This window comes from Mobula birostris, chromosome 24 (assembly GCF_030028105.1).
Source record: "Mobula birostris isolate sMobBir1 chromosome 24, sMobBir1.hap1, whole genome shotgun sequence".
Lineage (NCBI taxonomy): Eukaryota > Metazoa > Chordata > Chondrichthyes > Myliobatiformes > Myliobatidae > Mobula > Mobula birostris.
Window position 1 is genome coordinate 18,362,346 of NC_092393.1, and position 26,925 is coordinate 18,389,270.

A 26,925-nucleotide genomic window follows, 5' to 3' on the forward strand; every position below is an offset into this window, starting at 1 on the left:
AACTGTGACATGTCCTATGTCCTTCGGGCATTCTCCACTGCTTGAATTTTCTCAAGGCACTTGTGCAATCCCTGTGTGTCGATGGAATGACAACAGTAAATAATGCTTGATTTAAATAATTCACGATTGTTATGTTATGCGCTGAGCCTGTACTTTTCTAATCTTTTTAAACACTGTCTTGAGATTTTGGAGTTGCTCCTTGCCATCCTTGCCAGTAACAATGATGTCATCCACGTAACACTGTGCACCTCGGTTCCTCCCAGAGTGCAGGTGTAGGATACTACTCCAAAAGCAAGCCTATTATAGTTATAACATTCTTTGTGAGTGTTTCTGATGAGAAACACTTTGGACTCTTCTTCCATCTCCATCTGTAGATAGGCCTCAGCTAACCACATAACTGAAGTGTCTCACTCTAGAAAGGTTTGCAAGCATTTCTTCTATACTGGGCAGAAGGCATTGATATACTTTCAGTATGGGGTTGATGGTGACATTAAAAATCAGCATAGTCCTGACAGAACCATTCTTAGTGGCTACTGGGACATTTGGTGTTGCCTATGGTCTCAAGACAACCTTGGAAAGTATTACCTCAGCCTCCATGTGGTCTAGCTCACTGGCTACTTTATTACGGATGATATAAGAAACTGGACAGGCTCAAATCACCCTTAACCATATTGAAATGGAAAATCGAGCTGGAGATTAATGTACCCGCTCCTATTTCCTTGCGCAAGTCACCAATTTTTAAATAAGATGGATGGCTTTATTGTTATACTCTAGGTCTTCGTCATAATAGCCCTTATTGCAGAAATTTCATCATTTAAGAAAAGAAAAAACTAGGAATTACCAGCAAAGGATTATGTGGAAATAATGTATAAGAAAATGAAGAAAAGAAGCATCCCAGCAGATCAAGAATGATGACATTAATTGATTACCCTAACAGTAAGGGTCATAGAAAATTACAGCACAGAAATAGCCCCATCTAGTCAGGCTAAACCACTTAAGATGCCTACTCCCATTGACCTGCTCATGGATCACAATGCTCCATACCCTTACCATCCATACTTATCCAAACTTCTCTTAAACTTTGAACTCTAGCTCGTATGCACCACTTACACTGGCAACTCATTCCACACTCTCAGACAACCCTGAGTGAAGAAGTTTTCCCTCATGTTCCCCTTAAACTTTTCACCTTTCACCCTTAACCTATGACTCTCTTGTTGTAGTCCCACCCTTCCTCCGTGGAAAAAGCCTGCTTGCTTTTACCCTATCTATACCCCTCATAATTTTGTTTTACCTCTATCAAATCTCCTCTCAATCTTCTACGTTCCAAGGAATAAAGTCCTAACCTATTCAATCTTACCTTATAAAACAGGTGCTCCGAAATCATATTCATAAATTTTCTCTGTACTCTTTCAGCCTTATTTACATCTTTCCTGCAGCATGGATTTAAAAATGGACTGAAATACAGAAGTTCATTTTAATTGTCTTTATAAAGTCAGGGCTGTTGGTCTTCAAGCATTTCATATTTTAATTGCAATCTGCACTAGGGGAGGTTTTCACACATTGTACCCTGCTGACTCTTTAAAACAGCAATCCTAATAATAACTTTCCCATAAGTAATATCTGTAACAGTTACATCAACCAGGAACAATATTTTTTTCTGGCCACTTTGTTTAAATGTTTTGACCAGCACTGCATCCAAATCACTGTTCTGCACTGTGCACTCATCCAAAGCTGTTTTATCTTCTGTGTTCTCTCTTCATCTATTTGACATCTGTTCCTCCTTTTCCCTCAACAAAGGCTTTGTATCACTTTTCTTCATTTAAGGGACTATAGCATGAAAAGCTGTGGTGATAACAACATGGGTCCAAACAAAATAAAACTCTGGTTTGAACAAACAATTTAGACTGTTGGATAAAACTGTGTCATAGTTCAGGTAAAAATGTTCTGAAATATAAGCCATTTACCTTATTACATTTATGGTTTAATGTGCGTGGTGCGGGAAGTCTAAGTAAAGTAAATTTCCCAGTATCTAGTAAATTATTACAGTCTGACAGCAAACATTGCTTTGACATATTAAGTGAATGGAAATTGTATAACAGCCAAGTTTTCTGATTTTAAAAAGTCTTCCAAGATTGTTGCTGTTGTGTATTTAATATTTAGTAATATTTGAGTAATATTGTAAATATATTGTTCTATTAAGCATTTTTGTTGTCATTATGTACAAAGAAAATGAATGGTATGCGTTATTACACTACCACGTGATACATGCATATCTCGCTTAAAGTAAACACGACGTTATATTCACATTCCCAGTCCTGTGTCTTTTTTTTAATTAGTTTAATGTTTTGGAGTACAAAACCTAACAGTGGTGACAAGATATTTTTAAAATGAACCCTTGTGACTACTTACATGTTGGAGCACAGCGAGATGTTCAATTTTTTTTTAAAAAGCGCAGTGAGACACAGTCAAGTTAGAAGAAAAAAGCACAGTTCATTTTCTTTTTCAGAGCAGCACATTTTCTTCACAAAATGAAAGATGATTGAGTTCTTTTTTTAAAAGGCAGAAAATGGAAGAATTCACAAACAGTGAGTACCGGGTGATAGCAATCATTAATAAGGTGAATATGGCTGGCTACATCAGAAAGATAAACACGTTCCATTACACAATGGATAGCTGGCTCATGTTACTGAGCTAATTGAGCAGTATTTTGTAGCAAATGGAATAGACAATCAGAAGTGAGTGTATTGAGTTTAAAAGGAATACAGTTTGCTTAGAAATTCAATTGCTCCAACCAAACCAGCTGAAAAGAGTTTTCCTGATATCATGAAAATAATGCAGGAACAATAGAACCAAAATCATTGTTGACTGCAGAATGCTTTAGGTTTCATACACAGAATCAAAAGGAAAGCAAGTCCACTTCAGTATGCATGGCTGAATTGAAATAATTATCTGAGCATTGTCAGTTCAGTAATGGGCTTAATGATGCACTGAAAGATCATTTACTTGGTGGAATCTTATAAGAAAGCTTTCAACAACAGCTCCTAACTGATGCACAGCTTACATTTTAAAAAAGCAGTTGATACAGATGTATCAATGGAAACAGCAGAGATGTAATTAAGTTGCAGTCAAGAATGAAAGTATGTCTGCCCAAAATTACAATGTCTAAACAGAAACTGGGCTAGCCAAACAAATTGTGTTTCCATCGTGGCAGGGACTCACATACAGCAGACCAATGCAGATTTAAAGGCAAAACTTGCAGAAAATGCAGCAAAGTAGGACAATTACAAAGGGCACATTTGGCAGTCAAAAATAAATGGACTGCACAGGAAAGAGAAAAAGATAAAAAGTCAAGTTGCAGTTTCATAAAGAGCACTTATCTGCATGTTGTTGTTAAAAAATCTGATGAGAGTGACACAGGACTGAGTAGTCTTGTGATTTACAATATGAAAACAATCAAAAGACAAGCAATATGGCTTACACTAGCAAATTAATGAATTGCAAATTAGTGAATGGCAAATTAATTACAATGAAATTGGACACTGGCTTGGCTGTTTCAATAAGTTTGAACTGCATTTCAAAGGTACTGAAGTGAAGCCTGCAGCTATCCAACCAAGAACTTATACTGGAGAAAAAATAACTCCTGTGGGAATGACATACTCAACAATGAAAAACAACAACTAACAAGCCACTTTGGGCTTGTAGTGTGCGTGGTAAAAACAGGAGGACCAGCATTATGGGAAAGAGATTGTCGGAAACAAACCCAACTCAATTGGCGATCCCTCCACCGGTTGCACGCTACATTCTCTGCAGGAGAGTCCATTGAAACTGAATTAAGTACTGGATGATGCAATGTTGTACACTATGAAAAGAGGGAAAACAGGTGTTGCTGCCAACCTCTGTTCCTCTGATTGGAAAGTAAATTGGACCAAAGAATGGCCATGCTGCTCAGAGGAATTGTGAAAGTGAAAGTGACTAGAACTGTTTTGGTAGGCAATGTATCTGAGAAAGATTTTGATATGTTAATCATGTAGTTATTTGTGAAATGTCCCATGGTTTTAAGAAAGAATAGAGTTCAAGGAACTTTAGAAAAGTTGCAAGCATTCGGCTTTTGTGAGTATAAAGAATCGGAATCTCATCTGCATGCATTTAGATTATTGCATGTATTTCAAATGGGGGACAAAAGCAAAAACTGCTTGTAAAAGTAGATGCAAAGACCAAAGCCCAGCTGGATGAATGGAAGGCCAAAAATAAATGAGTGAATCGAGATACGAAAACAGATGATTCATCAGAAGATGTTGCAAATCACAAAAACAAAAGGAGAGATCAGATTGTAAAGGGAGCAGTACTGTCGAAGGATTAATAAGAGGATACTCCAGTGAACCAAATGCACCTTCCCATGATGATAATGCATAAACTAGAAGAAAAGGAAGGAGTAGAAAGGTGTTCAGAGCTGTCAGAACCAATCACCACAGAGAAGGCCCCAGAAACTGAGCCACAAGTCACATCTGCCAAGCAGAGTGACCTCCCTTTTCAGGAAAGATGTCATCCCACAAGAGTAAGAAATCCTCCATAGAGATTAAATCTTTGAGTCTGAATGGGACAATATAAACTTTACTATGCTGTGGATGTTTACATTTTTGTTGTATTATGTAGTATACTATATATATAGTAGATATACAGTATACAAGTTGAGATGCATTCTATATTATGTTGGAGCTTTTTCCTAAGGAAGAGAGTTCTGTATTTAATATTTCAGTAATATCTGAGCAATATTGTAAATATATCACTCGATTACGCATTCTTTGTTGTTTAGTTAATTCATTATTGTAATATGTATGAAGTACGTGAATGACATCACCTGGTAGCGTGATGATGATATGTGCACACATCGCTTAAAGTAAAACATTAAGTTACACTCACATTCCCAATCCCATGTCCTTCTTTGAATTAGTTTAATGTTTTGGAGTTATAAAACATGCGTAACAGTTGCCACTGCTGAATCCAAGAATATTTAAGATAGGACAGTCAAAAGGACCAAGTGAAACTTTGAGATTATCCTTAACACAGAGAAAGTATTTAGAAGAATGGATTCTGTTTAAGAACATGCTCGGAAACAACTCTGTGTTAAAACTAAAATTTATTAAGCTTGTTACTCTTCCTGTAGACTGCTCCTTGTGTGTCACAATACCAGAGGTTAAAAAAAATGTTTAGTAGATTATTCCTATTTAATAGTGCAATATGAACACTTTAAGAGGATAGGTAGATATAGTGATGTGGAAGATATATCAAAATGAATACAGTGGATTCCGGTTAATTGGGCCATCGGTTAACTGGGGCAGCAGTTTATTTGGGACAACTCTTAAAGAACAAACACCAAGTCGAGAAGATAATCAGAATTCCCTTTGGTTATTTGGGACAATATGCCATTTAATTGGGGCAGGAGACTGCTGCCGAACAGTCTTTAACATGCACCTGTATAGCAATAAGTCATTCAATGTGCTTAGAGAGATCAGTTTAAATACTGTCAGTTGCATGTGTTGTATTCAAAAAGCAGGGTTATTTGTCACTGATAGTCAGCGAAAGATAAGCAGCACAGCAGTTTCAAACGTTCGGATCTGGGGATGCCAGATGCGCCCAGGAGTAAAAATTAAACCAATGCACTACCTCAACAAGTTAGGAGCTACAAAGAATTTGAAGGTTTTGACAATCATCTTGAACATTACAATGAAAATGAAGATTTGGATGATACAATTGTCTACGGCAGTCCATTATCTGCACTAAGTGTCTGCACTGATTTTGTTCACTTACAGTCAATCAAAACAACATGGCAGATGAATTCCTCCATTGATAACTATTAGGAAATAATACAGAGTTTTATAGCACTGTAGAGGTATTGATACGTGTTCGCATTTCATTTTACTCAGTTAAATGGTAGTTGGTCTTTTTTTACACCTCTGAACTACTTTCATGAAACTTCAGCTAATTGTGGCAGCCATTTAATTGGGCTAAAATGTACTAGTCCCAAGGTGTCCCAGTTAACTGGAGTCCACTGTAATACATTTTCAACAAGAAACAAGGAAGTCAAACCACCCCTCAGATTTGTTCTGTCACTCAGTTAAATGGCTGATTTCCTCTACCATCCATTACTCCCTTGAGCCTGAATTGCCCAAAAGTTAAAATCTCTTTCAGCCTCAACTATATTCAATGACTTTTGAATATAGGAAGATGTTAAAGTAGAGCAGTCAAAAGTACTACATAGATATTTATTTTGCATCAAATCATTAGGAACAACCACCAATGTTATCCAATGAATGGATTATGACTTAAGATTTACCCTCAAATACTTGGATACAGAATTCAAAAGATTTATTGCCCTTCAATCTCCTCATCTGAATTGATGGCTGTTCATACTATGTCCCTTGGTTCTAATTTCACCCATGGGGGAAATGTTAAGGCACTTACTCTGTCAAATCCAACAGAATCATATATATTTCAATGCAATCAGCACTCGCTCTAAAGTGCTGAACAATATGAGTCTGTGACGTTAAGATTTTTTTCTCCAGCACAAGCCCATCACTGAAGAAATCAATGTTTCACTGTTGCTCTTCTCTCCCCATAAAAATGTACAACCAAGTTGCACACAATAATAGAAACCCTATACAGATGAAAGACACTAGCTCACTAAAATCTATACAGTTAAACGGCACTTTCTTACTAAAACGCTAAAATCTCATCTGTATTGATGGCTGTTCATCTTATACCCGCTCCCTCACAATAAAGGACAGCTTCTCATTTGCCTCCCTAATCACCTGCATACTAATTTTGTCTTTCTTTTGTACAACTTCCAATTTTATTAGTTTGTATACGAAGTCGGCATTGGCTCCTACTATGTCTTCACTCACTATACAGTCCTTCACTGACTATTCTTTTTACCTACTGCAACTTGTCACTCCTTCTAGGCAGCGCAGCTATTCTTCATCGTTGACAAATCCCACTCACTCTCCATCAGGCTCTTGAGTCCTTTATTTATTCAGCACGATGAGAATCTAAACACTGCTGTTCTCAACATAAACTTCCAAACAGCAAAATCTTTGGATACAAGGACTATTTTCATTGTATATAGGATATCATGTATTATTCCTTAGAAAAAGGAATAACCTCTTTTTTGATAGAGATGTATAATTGGTTTGTGTCATAATTACTAATGCTGTAAAGACTCCTAAGAACTCAGTGGTAGGAACAGCTAAATATAAAGACCTCCAACTTGCTGCAGAAAATCCTGCCTTTGTTTTGCCTCAAAAAAAAACAGCTGATGCTTGTCATTTCCTTTGTACCTTGCACCATTGCCAGCTTAGAATATCACTTTAATTGCATGCTTGAAAGCCCTCTGAAATTTTTCTGCTAGCAGTGCCAAGAAAATCTACATGCTGGTTGTTGTTTTCCCGCGGCAGGTTTTCAGAAAACCTACTAATTCACTGGGTGGTCAAAATGAATAAATTGCTGCCTTTACTCCACCATGAGAACACTCTATCCGGAGTCTGAATGACCTCACTGTAAGGAGATCCAAGGGGTTACATCAGGCTGACATCATTAGTCTTTCCTTCTCCTTCTCCTTCTCCTTTAACAGAATCCTGGAACACTGTGAGCCCGCTGAGAACCAGAACTTCCAACATCAAGTAAATCTCACAAGTGACATTTGAGAGTGAGAGCCTTTGGGAACGTGACTCATAGAATGGATGGGGGGGTGTGGGGGGACGGGGGAGAAACCAATAGATATGGAGCACTTGAATTTTCAGAATGTTTCTGAAGAAGCCCATCATGAAAGGGTGGTCAACAAGGTTAGAGGATGCAGAATTGAGGGTAATATACAATTAGTTATGAGACTGAAACAAGGAGTGGTAATAAATACATCCTTCAAGATCAAGTTTAGTTTATTATCATTCAACCGCACCGCCAAACAAAACAACGTTGCTTCAGACCAAGGTCCACAACACAGTACATATAATGTGATGAGAACTGGGTGGTGGCAGGGAGCTTAATAGTCCTATAGCCTGGGGCAGTAAGTTGTTTCCCATCCTAACAGTTCCTGTCCTAATGCTACACTACCACCTCGGGGGTTACCGAGATTGTTGGATGGATGGAAGGTATCACTGACTATGCTATGGGCCCTGTACGCAGCGTTCAGGGTGAAAGAGAGACCTCGAAGATCCTCTCAGCAGTCCCCACAATCCTCTGTAGGGAATTGTGGTCAGATGCCTTGGAAATCCCATACCAGATGTGATGCAGCTGGTCAGGACATTGTTGATGATGCTCCTGTAAAAACTGATTAGAACTGGGTGGGGGGTGGGGGAATGGTCAGAGCCTCACTTCCCTCTTTCTCCTCAGGAAGTGGAGATGCTGCTGTGCTTTCTTGACCAAAGAGGTGGTGTTGAGGGACCAGGTGAGATATTCACTCTGTGCACTCCCAGAAACTTGGTGCTCCTAGCCCTCTGCATGGAGGAGCCAACTATGTAGTGAAGAGTAGTCAGTTTGCAGCTTCCTAAAGTCCACAATCATCTCTTTAGGCTTATCCACATTGAGACTCACGCTATTGTGCTTGCACCATTCTACCCAGCCGTTCTACCTCCTCCCTATACATCGTCTTGTTATTGTTGTAGATTAGGGCAACCGCTGCTGTGTCACCAGTGAAACTGATAACTCCGTTTGAACTGAATCTAGCAGCGCAGTCATGTATCAGCAGTGTGAACAGCAGTGGACTGAACATGCAGTCCTGGTTGTGTCATGATGGAACTAGAGATGCTTCTGTCAGCATAGACTGACTGTGGCCTTTCTGTCAAGAGGTCCAAGATCCAGTTACAGAGAGGTGTTGAGACCCCAGTGGGGTCAGTTTACCCACCAGGTTCTGAGGGATGATCATATTGACCAGTGGATTTCTCAGAATTGTTGGAGGCAACTAATATGTACACAGGGATCAATGATTAGCGACAGAGCTGGGAAGGATGTGAGTTTATTTAAGGAAGGAGAAACAAGAAGATTTTTTAAATTAACTTCATGACATTCCTGGAATGTAGCTTTGAAGTTGGAAAGACGGCTTGGTCTGGTGTCAGAAGAGGGCAAAACGTTTGAAATGCACGCCTAAATGTATTGGCCCCCGAGTACTGGGAACTCAGCCCTCACCTAGGTAAAGCCCAAAGCTGCAGCAGCAGCCAAGTCATGCAAAAACATGACTTGTTTGGAAATCAGGTTGACTGCAGATAACTGCGGGTTTGAGTGGGGGAGAATTGTGAGCCCTGCCGGAGGGCACCAGTGAAACACAGACCAGAGAAGAAATGTCCCTAGACTTGCTTTCTTGGTTGTTCCTGTATGAAACATTCACTAAAGTGACGTAGACACAAAAACAGTTGGAATAGTCCACCTGAAACATCCCATATTACCAGTAGGTTCCCAGTATAGGAGATTGGCCCACCATTAGCATATTCAAGGTGCAAAGCCCCTTGAGGCAAATTCCATTGATACCTGCAAAAGACACCATATGGCTCAGCATACTTCTAGGGCTAACCAGGTCATGAGGGAATCATTTCGTAATCAGTAAGCAACACTAACTCAGACCACATAAAAGTTGCTGGTGAACGCAGCAGGCCAGGCAGCATCTTGAGGAAGAGGTACAGTCGACGTTTCGGGCCGAGACCCTTCGTCAGGACTAACTGAAAGAAGAGATAGTAAGAGATTTGAAAGTGGGAGGGGGAGGGGGAGATCCAAAATGATTGGAGAAGACAGGAGGGGGAGGGATGGGGCCAAGAGCTGGACAGGTGATTGGCAAAAGGGATATGAGAGGATCATGGGACAGGAGGCCCAGGGAGAAAGACAAGGGGGAGCGGGGGAAAAAGCCCAGAGGATGGGCAAGGGATATAGTGAGAGGGACAGAGGGAGAAAAAGAATATGTGTATATAAATAAATAGATAATGGATGGGGTACGAGGGGGAGGTGGGGCATTAGCAGAAATTAGAGAAGTCAATGCTCATGCCATCAGGTTGGAGGCTACCCAGACGGAATATAAGGTGTTGTTCCTCCAACCTGAGTGTGGCTTCATCTTTACAGTAGAGGAGGCCGTGGACAGACATATCAGAATGGAAATGGGACGTGGAATTAAAATGTGTGGCCACTGGGAGGTCCTGCTTTCTCTGGCGGACAAAGCGTAGGTGTTCAGCAAACTGATCTCCCAGTCTGCTTCAGGTCTCACCAATATATAGAAGGCTGCATCGGGAGCACTGGACGCAGTATATCACCCTAGCCAACTCACAGGTGAAGTGTCGCCTCACCTGGAAGGACTGTCTGGGGCCCTGAATGGTAGTGAAGGAGGAAGTGTAAAGGCATGTGTAGCATGTGTAGGCCTACTGCGTTCACCAGCAACTTTTATGTGTATTGCTTGAAATTCCAGCATCTGCAGATTTCCTCATGTATGCGTTTTTAAACTAACTCAGACCAAATTCTTTTCCCCAGCAATTTCTATAAATTCAATTTTGTTACCAGGTCATTAAATATGTAGAACATCCAAGGAAACTCATCTCTATTTTTAAAACTTTGATGGGAAGTTTCACTCCTACGGGACAATGCTCTAGTTATACTGAAAAGCTATTTAAAAACTGCCAACATCGCTTCAAAACTTGTTCTTGTTGAGACTGGATTTACGCATTAGAATTCTCTTCCAAAATAGCAAAGTCTCTGGTAGAAAGCTACTTGTACAATTTGCAAAAAAGTGAAACCATGTAAATTCAGTGAAAGAGCCCTGCCTTAAATATGTAGAAATCAAAAGCATTAGAACATAGAACAAGAACACAATAGCACATGATGTTGCACTAGATTAATTAAACTAGTAATTAAATACTTAACTAAACAAATCCCATCTAACTACACAATATCCATAATCCTCAATTCTGTGCACATACATGCGCCATTCAAGAGCACCCTTACCCCCTCTATCATACTCGACTCCACAACCACCCCGGTTGTGCACTTGTTGAGATAGTAGCAAAATGGAAGAATAGTGTCCTGAATTCTATTTCACAGAATCTCCAGCTAAATCTGCAAAGGAACTTGCAGAAAGCAAATTATGGTTGATAATAGTAAAATTTATGACAGAACTCCTGTTTGCTTTTTGGATACTACATCATTATTAAGTGAAATGAAGCCCCAACTTCACCATAAAGAATAGTAAAGATAGGGAGTGCTATGGTAGAGGCAAGGCACAGTCACTCAAGCTATATCACGTACACAGATGGGATGTGAATGAACAAAAAATTAAATTTCATGTACTAAATACAAATGCCTCTTGGAATAAGTGTTTAACCCCATATCATTTACGGTTCAATTACCAATATGGAAAAGTTTTAGATTAGATTAGCAATCCCTAGAGACAGAAAAATAATCATGCCAAGTTTCAGAAGAATGTACTTTATCCTCAGGATTTCAGTATTACATGCACATACATTAAATGTTATTTTTAAATTGGTTCGAAGTGTAATGCAAAGAAGTTGCACCACAAATGAACACCTAAAGCAGTGCACCAACTAATCTTGATATAAACACCTCAAAAATGCGGTGTTGCAAATATCATAGATATGCTGATTCCCGGAACTTGCTGCAATGCAAAACTTAGTAAAAAAACACAATAACATGCACATGTGTAAAATGCCACTTGCCAACATTTTTCAGTTCTACAACAACACAAACATAGTGGCCTCAATGTTGGCCCATGCACAGCGAAGAAATTAGGGGAAAACATTCAGAGTGGCACTAGGGAGGGCTGGATGGAAAAACAACTCTAAAATACAAGATGTTAGGCCTAAAGCAGCACTTATGTGCTTGCCACTATTTTGACAATAATGGGATAGGTGCCAAATACCCAGTCTTGAGAAGTATTCCCTGTGGTGAAGACTGCCACCCGCCTAAAGCCATTAAGATTGTCAGAATTCATTAATGAAGTGCCAACCTTTAAAATAGCTCTCAAATCCCACATTCCAAAAAGCCTAGAAATAAGCTGCATACAGTATTCCTTATTGGAGATGCAAATTAGCATTGATGAGGGCAGTTCAGACACCTGGCAAAATACCCTGAAGATCAGTAACTAATTGATGCCAAAAACAGAAACTTTTTAAAAAACTAGAATGAATATGCAATTATTAGAAGCAGTTGATGCTGAACTTTGAGAGTGTTCAGCATGTTTCTGCAAATTTCTTTGGTCTTTGCGTAACTGTTGATATCAAAAGAAATGACATGTATATCAGACTGAACCTCTTGTTGTGCACGAGTCACGGCAGCAGCGACAGGCTCATTAACTTTGGGCACTTCCTCACTCAGTCAACGCTGCAACTTAGATAAGACACCTTCCCTCATCTCATCAGCATCAGGCAGAAATTATTCAAAGATAAATTTACAACAAACTATATTACTACATGCAGAATTGTATGTTCAAAACTATGTGAAAAAACATATTTTGACAACTGTGCACCATAAATGTAGGGAGCTAAAGGATACTAGAACAGTGTGGAACAAAAAGCAGTCTCAACCTGCCGAAAGATACAGTATTCGCAATATTAACATGCTTCATTATCCTGCTGCCATCACTTGTTTAATACAAACTAATGAACACATTAACTCTCCAATAAAGGGTTGAATGGTAGGAGAATTTCCAACAGACCACAAGACACAGGAGCCGAATTAGGCCAACTGGCCTATCAAGCCTGCTCTACCATTCAATCATGGCCGATCCCTTTTTCCCCTCCTCAGCCCAACTCCCAGCCTTCGCCCCGTAACCTTTGATGCCATGTCCTATCAAGAACCTATCAATCTCTGCTTTAAATACACCCAAATAACCTGGCCTCCACAGCTGCCTGTGGTAAAAAAAAATCCACAAATTCACCACCATCTGGCTAAAGAAGTTTCTCTGCATCTCTGTTTTAAATGGACGCCCCTCTATCCTGAGGCTGTGCCCTCTTGTTCTAGACTTCCCCACCAGGGGAAACATCCTTTTCACATCTACTCTGTCTAGGCCTTTCAACATTCTAAAAGTTTCAAAGAGATCCCCCTCCCCCATTTTTCTAAATTCCTGTGAGTACAGACCCAGAGTCATCAAGCATTCCTAATATGATAACCCTTTCATTCTGGAATCAACCTTGTGAACCTCCTCTGGACCCTCTCCAATGCCAGCACATCTTTTCTAAGATGAAGGGCCCAAAACTGTTCACAATACTCAAGGTGAGACCTTGCCAGTGCCTTATAAAGCCTCAGCATCACATCCTTGCTCTTGTATTCTAGACCTCTTGAAATGAATGATAACATGGCATTTGCCTTCCTCACCAACCTGCAAGTTAACCTTCAGAGTGTTCTGCACAAAGACTCACAAGTCCCTTTGCATTTCCTTACCAATGCTGCCAGCACTCTGAGTCAGAAATACTTTGCATTTCCATTTAAATAAAGCAAATTTATTGGCTATGTAATGAGATTATTCATAAAAGTGTTGATACCTGTGCCTTCAGAATAGTGGGGAAAAGTGAACTATCGTCAAAAAAAGATGCTTGTTGCAGCAATGGATGTTGTGTAGAATAAAGGGGAACAATTTGTTATGACAGCTTCGAGATTATGTTTGTCAGTGTTGTTATGGAGAGAAGTTAAGAGTCTGCACATGACAATGCATGGCACTGAATGTGGATAACACTGGAAGAAAATGAAAATTTTAAATCTGAAGTCCAGTCTCATTCCAACTTGTTTGTCTGCAAACTCTTGCACTGCTACAGTGAGGTCTAATGTACATAAAAACAAACCATCTAAGCCCTTGCAATCTTCTGGAATGAACTCTGCTCTCTCATCATTTCCCATTTTAATGTTTATGCCCCTTTCTTACCTTGTTTTTTTTTTAAAATACCTTACTAACATGCCTACTGTCAGATCTACTTTAACCCATTTCTATGTAGTCATGGCTCCATATTAGTCACTTGCCTTACAACTCACTCCTCTGCTTTGAAAACTGAAGCTCCTGCACTCTTCCCACAGCTCTGAGGAAAGCTCCCTCACCCAAAAATGCTATCTCCTTTCTCCTTCTGCCTGCTACCTGTTTGGCTGACTTCTTCCAGCATTTCCCTATTTTCGTGCATCATGTGTTAGAAGTGGTCACAGGGATGGCGTGACAAGGTGATGCAGAGCAGCCAGGAAGAGAAAAGACACCGGCAAGGACTCGGGGTCATCCTGGTATGAAACGATTTGGTGCTGCAGTCAAACAGAACAGGGGTGATGATAAATGACCTTCAACGCTCGAACCACAAAAACAATTCTGACCACTGAACTCTGGTGTTACATGACTTAGTGCAAAGATAATGAGGCTAAAAATCCTGTTTTTAGCTGACAAAACATCACAGCTCGGTCAATATCAAATGTGAATTCTGAAGTTATCATTAGCACATAGCACTGGCTGTGCCACCTAGAACATCTGTTATCATGGCAACCCAGAGTTTTCTTCCACTGAAATGGAGCACAACATCTAAAACACAAATGACGAATGTTACTATTACTGTATTAAGCTCCATCTGCTGAGCCATTGCGCAGTAGCACTCTACTCCGAATATCCCCATTTGTAGAGGTCCCCACTGATTCACGTAAACACTGCCAGGTAGCTGTTGTCATTAGTCATAGTCATAGTCATACTTTATTGATCCCAGGGGAAATTGGTTTTCGTTACAGTTGCACCATAAATAATAAATAGTAATAGAACCATAAATAGTTAAATAGTAACATGTAAATTATGCCAGTGAATTATGAAATAAGTCCAGGACCAGCCTATTGGCTCAGGGTGTCTGACCCTCCAAGGGAGGAGTTGTAAAGTTTGATGGCCACAGGCAGGAATGATTTTCTATGACGCTCAGTGCTGCATCTCGGTGCATTACAGCTAATATCAAAGGTAACGAGCAACGGAGGCCCTTGTGCTACTTTCTGGAAGTACTGCACAACTGCAGATTTATCTCTCAGTCCCAATGGCAAGAAAAATCCAGAGCATCTTCCCATGGGAGTGGGAAAGCGTGTTTTAGTGGGTGGTACACCAAGCCACTCAGACCCATACATTTTCACCCACAACCAGGGTAGACCTTCCCCCATTGTTTTCTAAGAGAGTGAAGGTCAGCAAGAGCCACCTTTTGCATTTAAACATAGAAACTGCTTCAACCAATCCACTATATAATGTGGCCTGTCTCTACAACAATGGGAATGGAGCCAGTGCCTTTGAAGCAATAAATAAAAGTAACACGTATGTGAGGGCTGTGTGCGCAATTGGACAGGGCATTTTATAATATATAAAAATCTATCTCACTGCCGTCAAATAATTTGTCTAACCACAGCAGCCTGTTCCCCTGAGAAAAAGCATTCTTTCAAAAACCTTCATTCCATTGAATGTCACTTTTCATTAAGGTGGTGAGAAAATAATTTTACTGTTTGCACTACGCTGAATAAGGTGGGAATAAATCACAGCACAGCCAGCATCTCAGCATTCAAAGAAAGCTGACAGACTACTTGAGCTTTGCCCGATGATTTAGGGCTACTGTGACACATGTAATTATTACATACAAGTACTGCCTATGAGACTTCTGAAAGTGCATCCACTCCTGATGGCTTAGCTTGTAATTCTACCATTTGTGCTGGTACTGATTTACTCAGAAACAAATGTCACCAATTTAGTTGTAAAGCATAAAGGCAATCAGTCCTTATTATTAATGTCAGTGTGTGTGCACTCTACAGTACTCTTATTCCTTTACATTTCACCCCTTCAGCATTTCTTTCTACTCCGTTCTTGTGTGTTTATTGAGCTTGTTCTTTAATGAGTTGATGATGATCCCTTCCACTTCTCCCTGTGGGGTCATTCTCAGATTTACCTTGTATATATAACCCTTGGTAAAATTATTAGTTCCATCTTGTCAATTCCCTCAATCTTATAGAACCCAGCTCACCGCCTTTTTAGAAAGGTGTCTAGTCTATTCAATTTTTGATGAGAGAATTTAGCATGGTTCTGCAGCCTGTCCAATAGCATCTTCTTGGCATATACTTTATACTTTATTGTCACCAAACAATTGATACCAGAGCGTACAATCATCACAGCGATATTAGATGCTGTGCTTCGTGCTCCCCGGAGTACAAATCAATAGTAAATATAAAAAATTTAAATTATAAATCATAAATAGAAAACAGAAAAAGGAAAGTAAGGTAGTGCAAAAAAAAAACGAGAGGCAGGTCCGGATATTCGGAGGGTACGGCCCAGATCCGGGTCAGGATCTGTTCAGCAGTCTTATCATAATTGGAAAGAAGCTGTTCCCAAATCTGGCCGTACAAGTCTTCAAGCTCCTGAGCCTTCTCCCGGAGGGAAGAGGGACGAAAAGTGTGTTGGCTGGGTGGGTCGTGTCCTTGATTATCCTGGCAGCACTGCTCCGACAGCGTGCGGTGTAAAGTGAGTCCAAGGATGGAAGATTGGTTTGTGTGATGTGCTGGGCTGTGTTCACAATCTTCCGCAGCTTCTTCCAGTCTTGGACAGGACAACTTCCATACCAGGTTGTGATGCACCCTAGAAGAATGTTTTCTACGGTGCATCTCTAAAAATTAATGAGGGTTTTAAGGGACAGGCCAACTTTCCTTAGCTTCCTCAGGAAGTAAAGGCACTGGTGGGCCTTCTTGGCAGTGGACTCTGCTTGGTTGGACTAAGTCAGGTCATTTGTGATATTGACCCAGAGGAACTTAAAGCTTTTGACCTGTTCCACTTGCGCATCACCGATGTAAATGGGGTCGTGCGGTCCGCTACTCCTGAAGTCAACAACCAATTCCTTCGTCTTGCTGACGTTAAGGGATAGGCTATTGCCTTCACACCATGACACCAGGTTCTTAATTTCCTCTCTGTACTCAAACTCATCACTACCCGAGATACGGCCTACGATTCTGGTGTCATCAGCAAACTTATATATTGAGTTCGATTGAAACTTGGCTACACAATCATGAGTGTACAGTGAGTACAGCAGGGGGCTGAGTACACAGCCTTGTGGGGCACTGGTGCTCAGAGTGATTGTAGAGGAGAGTTTGTCCCCTATTTTTACAGCCTGGGTCCTGTCTGTGAGGAAGTTGAAGATCCAGCTGCAGATCTGAGTGCTCAGACCCAGGTTCCAGAGTTTAGGAATCAGTTTATTTGGAATGATGGTATTAAAGGCAGAGTTGTAGTCAATGAAAAGGAGCCTCACATATGTGTCTTTATTCTCCAGGTGTTCTAAGGAGGAATGATTTATTTATAGAATTCTAAGTGTGGCCATGTGTAATTTCTATAAAGATTAAGGTTTACTTCTTCATCTGCCAATCATCTTACTCCAAAAGCTATCCAGAATGCTTTCCATTCTTTTTAATGAGTTCACTAATCTGTACTTGTTACATACACCTGTTAGGGTGCATTCTCCAGTTACCTTATAAGGTAACCGTAGCCTTCAGCCAGAAGCAGATGTCATCAGATGGTTCCCAACTTTCACCGAGTGTTTCGACCCTCAATCACAACACTCTCCAGTTGGTGGGCCGGCAGTGGTGGCCAAATCACTGCCCATCTGCTCCTGGCTTCCAGCTTCCCTCTTCTCGCCTATTCCAAATCCAACAAGAGGCTCGTTCTGCCTCTTCCCCCATCCTATTAGCTGCTTGTTTTTTGCTCCTTTCGTCCAGGCTCAGATCTGACAACAACTGCCATGCTGATTTGGCTGGGAAACCTCTGCAGCCAATCTCCACAGGGAACAACAATGCCTGCCATCCCTTGTCTTTACACTCTTGCACTAAGGGCTGGTACTTCAAGGCCTTTCTCTCGTGACCCTCTTCCCATTCCTCCTCCCACAGCACAGTCAGCTCAACCAGAATTATTTTCTTGTCTTCGCTCGGTTGACCACAGTCTGGACGATGGGTTGTGTGCACCACATCCGGGAACTGCAACCTCCTTCCCACATCGACCCTGATCTCCCAGGACCTGGCCGTTAGCAGCAGATTGGGCTTTGGTTGTTTGGTTACGAAAGGCCTAGTTCCCTCTTTGATGAAGGTGATGGCCTTCCTCAAATCTGTGCCAGCCGTCCTCTTCTTGCATCTCTCCCGCTCTACTGTGTCAGCAAGAGCCAGAAGCACCTTATCATGGCACCACCTATACTGACCTTGAGTTAGAGCTGTTTTACACCCGGACAGTATATGAGCCAGTGACCCCTTTTGACCACAGAGCTTACAGTTCGGGTCCTCTCTCACCCCCCATGTGTACAGATGTAATGGTGAAGGAAGGGTGTCATACACGGATCGCAAGAGGAAAGAAATATGGAAGGGCTCCAGTCTCCATAACTCTGCCCATGAGATCTTGCGCTTAAGCAGATCCCATTTTGTCCATTTTGTATCATTGCTTTGTGCCTCTAATTGCCCGGCTCCTTCTGAGATTTTACCCTCTTGAAATAACTTACAAGAATATGATATTATCTTTCCTACCAATGCAACACTTTGCAGTAGTTCATATTGTAGATCATTAGCCAATGATGTAGGCATTATCCTCATTTATTAATATTTTCCTATTTGTAGCATTCCCCTCTACATGAATTACACACCATCTTAACATCTGCAAAATCTGAAAATACACTTCTAATTCCCAAGCACAAACAATGCACAACAATCACCCTGTCATCAATCGTAGCATTATAGAGTTATACAACATGGAAGTAGGTCCTTCAGTTCAAAGCTTTCATCTAGACCAGGGGTTCCCTACCTTTTTTATGCCATGGACCAATACTATTAAGTAAGGTGTCCATGGACCTCAGGTTGGGAACCCCTGATCTAGATCAATGTCATTTTTATTCTCCCTTTGTTCTAATCTAATACCTCCACCCCCCACCTCCCCCAGATTCTATCACCAGCTGTTGGATCCTGATTATCTTTGCAATCCAAACGTTCTTCGCAACTCAAGAATGAGGCATAAAACTTGTTGCTAGCAATTTTATTAAATGAAGAATATTACAAGAATAAAGAAAGACAAGCTGAAAGATCAAAGAAAAGGCAAAGGGAAAAGTAGTCATTGTCATTTCATACTGAAACTAGAGATAATAAAAATGCCATTGATACCAATTAACCTATAAAATAGCCAGATTAATGTCAGAGTTAGCCTCGGAATCACAATCAGAATCGTATTTAATATTACACCATATGTCATATAATGTGTTGTTTTCCAGCAGCAGTCCATTGCAATACATAATAATAAAAACTATAAATTACAATAAGAAATATAGCTGAACATTAAATAGGTAATTCAAAAAATAGAGCAAAATTTAAAGAAAAAGAATTGATGTGGCATACAAGGATTTATTGTCCATTCAGAAATCTGATGGCGTAGGGGAAGAAGCTGCTCCTGAAATGTAAGTGTGTCTTCATGCTCCTGCACCTTCTCCTCAATGGTAGCAATGAGAAGAGGACATGTCCTGGGCGATAAGTGTCCATAATAATGAACGTCGCTTTTTTGAGGCGTCAACTTTTGAAGATGTCCTTGATGCTGCAGAGGCTAGTGCCTGTGATGAGGTTGGCTGAGTTCACGACTTTCTGCAGCCTTTTCTGATCCTGTGCAGTCACCTCCTCCATACCAAATGGTGATGCAACCAGTTGAAATACTCTCCACAGTATATCTGTAAAAATGTATGAGTTTTTGGTGTCATACTAAGTCTCCTCAAACTTCTACTGAAACGTACATCTGTTGAGTCTTCCTTGTAACTGCATCAATATGTTGGGTCCAAGATTGATTTTCAAAGATGTTGACACACGAATTAGAAACTGCTCTCCCTTCTCATTGCTCATCCAATGATGATAACTAGTTTGTGTTCCCTCGATTTTCCCTTCTTGAAGTCCACAATCAATTCCTTGGTCTTACTGACACTGAGTGCAGGTAACGTGACACCTGCTACTGAAAACTAAGTTTCTGGAAAAATTCAGAAGCAACTCTACTGTAATTACTGAAAAATTTATGGAACAATTACATGTATATGTTGATCATGCAGTAGGAAAATTTAACAAGAAAATTAATAATTCTATGCTCTAATCCAACACCATCTATTCCATAAATTGTAGTGGCAAATTAACCCACTAACTTACATCTCTTTATGATATAGGAGAAAACTGGATCACATAAAGAAAACCCATGTAGTCACGGGAAGAACATGGAAATGCCACAAATTCTTGTGGGGCACAATTTTCCAGCTTTTGATAAATCTGAGAAATGACCTCTAATCCTTTCACCTCGTGTTTTGTGTGTTACAGAAAACTTGCTATTCATTATTCTCTTGATTCAATACTATTTTCCAATATGCATGCTGTATGTTACTTTAGGAAAAGTCTTGAAAATCCAAATATATTGCATCTGCTACATTATCCTTCCTTTTGCTTTCAGGTAGTATTTTAAATAATTTAATAAGGTTCAGCTAGATGAAATGTATTTGTAAAATCCAGGTTATTACATTTTTAGATGATGCATTTTTTTCTGGCCAGATTCAGATATTTTTCTTTTATTACACAATAGAATACTGAACAGATTCAAAAAAAGCTGAATCATCTCCTCAGTTCTAAATTCTAATTTCACAGACAAAGTTAATAGTGTGTGGAAGCAGGAACCTATCAGATAAACTAAGGAAATACTCAAAACAATGGCACATTGGTTTCCGTGATAGAACAAATTTTTCTGGATCACATAAAGATGCATTAAATTCTCTGTTAAGGTTGAAATATGAATAATTGTGCAGAGTCAAAGTAATGCCAGCGTCTAGAACTTTGCTGCTGGAACACAGGTACAAAATTGTCATGGAATGTTAGGGTTCATCTATCTACATTTGAAGTGTGAAAGCAATGATATCATGGCTCAGTTCTAAACATTACTCCATTTCCACATCTGAAATTTTCTATTCAGAGTTAAAGAGAGAGTACTGCAGATGCCGGAAATCTGATTTTAAAACAAGCTGCTACAAGTACAATCTACTCGGCAGATTATTCTGTGAGAGCAGAGTTAACTTTTCATTTAACCAGAAACATTAAATGTGCTGCAGGCAATATAATGGAGGTGGAAGTAGGGAATCTGGGTGATGGCAGGCATTGAGTGCTGCAAAGGCCATTTCATCTTCAAGCCCTGAACAGTTACCAGGGAGAGTGGAGCTACGATGCCCGTGTCCCTTTGGAAACTGACACTGATTTATACGTAGATGTCATAGTCAGAGTATCGGAAAGGAATACAAGGGGATTCTTGGAGGCACCAGAGGCAACAGCATGCAAAGATATCTGGGGATGCAATTGTTGCTAATGGACAAAGATGACTGGGTTGGGGGAACAAGCCAGACAATTGTTGAAGATGTGCCGTAGGTGAATTTGTGTACTAAACTGCATCAAATGCAGCAGGAAGATTGAGATGGAGGAGGAAGAATATATTAACTCTGCCACTGTACCCATTCAAATATTGTAGCAGAGGTGAAATCTTACTGGAGCAATCCTAACTTTTACTTCACAATTCAGCCTAAGCAGTACTCATGAAAGTTATGGCAGCAGAAGAATTGTTTAACTCACTGCTAGTCGTATATTATTAATCATGTATGTGGTTAAAAAAAAATCAACTACTCCATAATTACAACATAATGGTTATTATGGGTGACTGCTTGGGCTCTTTCAGATGTCTTAATGGGCAACTGGCATCTTGCCAGAGTCTTGTCTGCTGTACAAGACGAGAGAATATGAACATGTGTCATTTTTAAATTCAATAATTGGACACAAAACCCAACACATTAGCAAACAGGGAAAATCTTCACAGCCGTGCTTCTCCATTCAAACTGACACTGAGAAGTTACATTTTGGCAATCCCAATGTGTTCATTAAAGCAACTTCAAGGGTCACAGCATCTCTGAATGTGCTTCTAATGGGATCATTTTGAAGTGCAGTTACTTTTGTATAGTAAAATATATGACAGAAGTTTATGCACAGCAGAATCCATTACACAGCAATGATCTACTGCTCCTCCATAAACAATGGAATGGGATCTCTCCCATCCATCTATAAGAGGCTGTCTTGACTTCTGTTTCACATCTTATTAGGAAAGCATCACCACTGTTAGTGCAGCATTCCGCAAGATTTCAGCCAAGATAATTCATTAAAGTCTCTGAATAGGGTATGGCAAAATATTCTATCAAGGAAGATATTTTTGACAACTAAACCTGTGAGCGATGCAGGATTTTGCTGTTCAATTGTTTTCAACAACTGATGAACAGCAAGATCTAACATATAACTAGGACAATAACACTGCAAGTTCCTCCTCTCAATAAACACTTATGGCTGGGTTCAGTGAATAATGACCATGAATTTCTTTGGAAGAATTAACTTGAGAGTAAAGCCTGAAGTAAACTATCTATGGCATTAAATGGAAAATTAATACTTGTACTTTCACCAAGACTTTAATGTGGATGAAGTGTGACTAATGGGATGTTCTTGTGGAAAAGCATTTACTCAGTACTGAAGCATTGCAGTAAGCCTTCATCTAGGTAATTCATGGTCGCCTTTTTCTACAACCTTGCAGTCATCTTTCTCTGAACTGTGCATTGGAATATTTAAGATACGTATTTGTTAAAAGAGAAGTGTCTAATCAACAATCACGAGAAGATCTGCAGATGCTGAAAATCCAAAGCAATACACACAAAATGCTGAAGAAATTAGTCATGATGAAGGGTCTCAGCCCAGAACATCAACTGATAACTTTTTTTCCCATAGATTCTGTCTGAGCTGGCGAGTTCATCTAGCATCTCGTGACCATCTATTCAAGTTAACTCAATGTTATTTGTTCTCATTTTTGACTTTTTAAGTTATCCCTTTTGAATTCCATTGGGCTGAAGTTGTGAAGAGTTGTGATAGATAAATCCTGAACTTGACATAAAAAATCTTCCTGTCTAAAAATTGTGCATATTGAGAAAAACAGAGATATACGTAGTTCTAAAATTCCACCACATATAAATATGCAATCTGTAAAAGAAAATGGATAGCCTTGCAAAACAGCCTATTGTGTCTGTTGTATAGACATAACGCGGTCCAAAGGGTAGGGTGAAAGTTGGAGGCAAAGTTAATAAAGTCAACGAGTTCTGCATGCGTGCAGGAAGCAGCGCCAATGCAGTCGTCGATGTAGCGAAAGAAAAGTGGGGGACAGATACCAGATAGGCACGGAACATAGATTGTTCCACAAACCCAACAAAAAGGCAGGCATAGCTAGGACCCATACGGGTGCCCATAGCTACACCTTTAGTTTGGAGGAAGTGGGAGGAGCCAAAGGAGAAATTATTAAGAGTAAGGACTAATTCCGCTAGACGGAGCAGAGTGGTGGTACAGGGGAACTGATTAGGTCTGGAATCCAAAAAGAAGCGTAGAGCTTTGAGACCTTCCTGATGGGGGATGGAAGTATATAAGGACTGGTCATCCATGGTGAAAATAAAGCGGTGGGGGCCAGGGAACTTTAAATCATCGAAAAGTTTAAGAGCGTGAGAAGTGTCACGAACATAGGTCGGAAGGGATTGAACAAGGGGTGATAAAACAGTGTCGAGGTATGTAGAAATGAGTTCGGTGGGGCAGCAGCAAGCTGAAACAATAGGTCGGCCAGGACAGGCAGGTTTGTGGATCTTGGGTAGGAGGTAGAAACGGGAAGTGCGGGATATGGGAACTATAAGGTTGGTAGCAGTGGATGGGAGATCCCCTGAGCGGATAAAGTCGGTGATGGTGTGGGAGACAATGGCCTGGTGCTCCTTAGTGGGGTGATGATCGAGGGGTAAATAAGAGGAGGTATCCGCGAGTTGTCGCTGTGCCTCGGCAAGGTAGAGGTCAGTACGCCAGACTACAACAGCACCCCCCTTATCGGCGGGTTTAATAATAAGGTTAGGATTAGTGCGGAGGGAGTGGAGAGCAGAGCGTTCCGAAGGAGTGAGGTTGGAATGGGGACAAGGTGCGGTAAAGTCGAGACGGTTGATGTCCCGTCGGCAGTTAGCGATAAAGAGATCCAGAGCAGGCAGAAGACCAGAGCGGGGTGTCCATGAAGAAGAGGCGGGTTGAAGACGGGAGAAGGGGTCATTGGTGGGGGTGGAAGAGTCCTTGCTGAAGAAGTAGGCTCGGAGACGGAGACGGCGGAAGAAAAGTTCCGCATTATGGCGAACACGGAACTCTGCATTCCTCAGGGATCGCTCCCTACACAACTCCCTTGTCCATTCGTCCCCCCCATCCCTCCCCACTGATCTCCCTCCTGGCACTTATCCGTGTAAGCGGAACAAGTGCTACACATGCCCTTACACTTCCTCCCTTACCACCATTCAGGGCCCCAAACAGTCCTTCCAGGTGAGGCAACACTTCACCTGTGAGTCGACTGGGGTGACATATTGCGTCCGGTGCTCCCGATGTGGCCTTTTATATATTGCCGAGACCCGACGCAGACTGGGAGACCACTTTGCTGAACATCTACGCTCTGTCCGCCAGAGAAAGCAGGATCTCCCAGTGGCCACACATTTTAATTCCACATCCCATTCCCATTCTGACATGTCTATCCACGGCCTCCTCTACTGTAAAGATGAAGCCACACTCAGGTTGGAGGAACAACACCTTATATTCCGTCTGGGTAGCCTCCAACCTGATGGCATGAACATCGACTTCTCTAACTTCAGCTAAGGCCCCACCTCCCCCTCGTACCCCATCTGTTACTTATTTTTATGCACACATTCTTTCTCTCACTCTCCTTTTTCTCCCTCTATCCCTCTGAATATACCTCTTGCCCATCCTCTGAGTCCCCCCCCTTGTCTTTCTTCCCAGACCTCCTGTCCCATGATCCTCTCGTATCCCCTTTTGCCTATCACCTGTCCAGCTCTTGGCTCTATCCCTCCCCCTCCTGTCTTCTCCTATCATTTTGGATCTCCCCCTCCCCCTCCAACTTTCAAATCCCTTACTCACTCTTCCTTCAGTTAGTCCTGACGAAGGGTCTCGGCCTGAAACGTCGACTGCGCCTCTTCCTACAGATGCTGCTTGGCCTGCTGCATTCACCAGCAACTTTGATGTGTGTTGCTTGAATTTCCAGCATCTGCAGAATTCCTGTTGTTATTGTTTGTTGAACCTTTCTGTGCATGACTTGTCTGTGTATTTCCAATACTTATCACTGACCACTCTGTGGGTAACTTAATCTGCACTCAAGGTTTCAGCACGAAGTTGTGATGCATAATATATAAAAAGAAAAGGAATTGAAAAGGAGTTCGAATTTACTTGGAAGTTGGGAACTCGGTAGATTAAAAAGCTTTTGAACGTGGGTAGCTGCAGGACAGTGCTATGAACTGTGGCACCTGAACCCCCTCCCCCAACTTAAAGATTTTGCAAAGGTTTTCCCAACAGAGCCGTCCTCCAAGTTGAATAAAGATAGAAAAATAACAAATTTGTAAATGAGCGCCGCATACTCGCAGTATTTTGTTTTGACACAACCTTGCCACAATCTGCGAGCAACCCTCTACGTAACATGCACTCATATGGGTACAAACCTAGCGCAAAATTGCAGAAATAAAATTCAAAGACAGCTTGGAAAACATATGGTTAACGCGCTAGAAATAGAACAAACACAGCGGCCACAGATCACAGGCTGCAGTTAGCACACCGACTGTATTCTTTAAAAGCACATATTTCTTCAAAACATACATCGTAATTATTAGGCTGTTTACAGACTTTGAGTTCCAACATAAATTATTGGCCTCTTGATAACACTGGAAATGGAAGCTATTCTTCCCAGCATTTGTTAATAATTTTGAGCCTCCGCACATCAAACTCGTTCCAGTCCCATTGCCATAGCAACAACAAACTGCTGAGGTTATTTTACTAACAAGCCCGGGTGGATTTCCTCCTTTGAGAAGTGTGTGCATGCTGTTAAAGTGGAGGCTCAGTGTACCGCTGGCACCTTTAAAGTGGCGGTCCCTACTCGGGGTACTTACCGTGATGTGACTTTCTTTGCTCTGTCTTCGGGCGGGTGACCCCACTCCCGGGCTCTGAGGGAGAAAGGAAGAGGCATCAGTACTCATCCCTGTTCAAAGAAATGGAGCTAATCGCCAGGATTTAACTCCTATCACTCCAAGCCAGTTCTGCCCCAGATTCCCTCGGTGTCCCCACGTTGATCTTCTGCTGTGCGTCTCAAAACTCTCCGGATTTTGTGTCAAACCAAGACAAACTGCAGTTGACACTGACCACCCAAGGTGGCCAGCGAATCAGAGCATTGGGAAGTGGGAAATTAACCAGCGTCTCCACGCAGAGAAATTCCCAATCCCAATTCACCCAAACCGCTTCAAAGCCTCTGCACCCTTTTCCCGATGCTTCTCGCTCATTAACTCCTCGTCTGCCAAATCCTCAGTCTTCAGAACGTTACAAGGAGCGGTTCCCCTTTCCTGTCAATTAATAACACGCCTTCTTCCCACTCCTTCTCCTCCACCCCAATAATTAGTGGATTTATCAAACCTGCAATGCTGACTGCTTGTTGGCTCCAGTCTTTTAAAAATCGATTTTAGGCAGAAACCTGGGAAAATGTGAACTTAAAGGTTACCAGCCCTAGATTGTGTCTAATCTTCTAAATAATAAGGAGAGTAGATAGATCACTTCAGATGCCATCTATGCAAGTTTAAATAATTTTGAACAAGTGTCCTTTGGATCAGACATAAAAATGTATATTGGTCCAATGATGTGCACATTGCTGGACACTTTTCCTAGTTGGTATTAAAACAATAATACTTGAGGTGTGGGCACGTGGCCAAGTAGTTAAGGCATTGGACTAGCGACCTGAAGGTCATGAGTTCGAGCCCCAGCCAAGGCAATGTGTTGTGTCCCTGAGCAAGG

At 41.1% G+C, this 26,925-nt stretch overlaps 1 protein-coding gene across 2 annotated transcripts in view; it reads right to left on the reverse strand.

The window, feature by feature from the left end:
- The window catches only part of gas7b (growth arrest-specific 7b), a 527,545-nt gene that overhangs the window by 132,099 nt on the left and 368,521 nt on the right, over window positions 1–26,925 (reverse strand). For both annotated transcript variants that reach the window (XM_072241983.1, XM_072241984.1), the window contains exon 5: window positions 26,034–26,087. In XM_072241983.1, coding sequence (XP_072098084.1) covers window positions 26,034–26,087 — 54 coding nt within the window. The remainder of the gene's footprint in view (window positions 1–26,033; window positions 26,088–26,925) is intronic.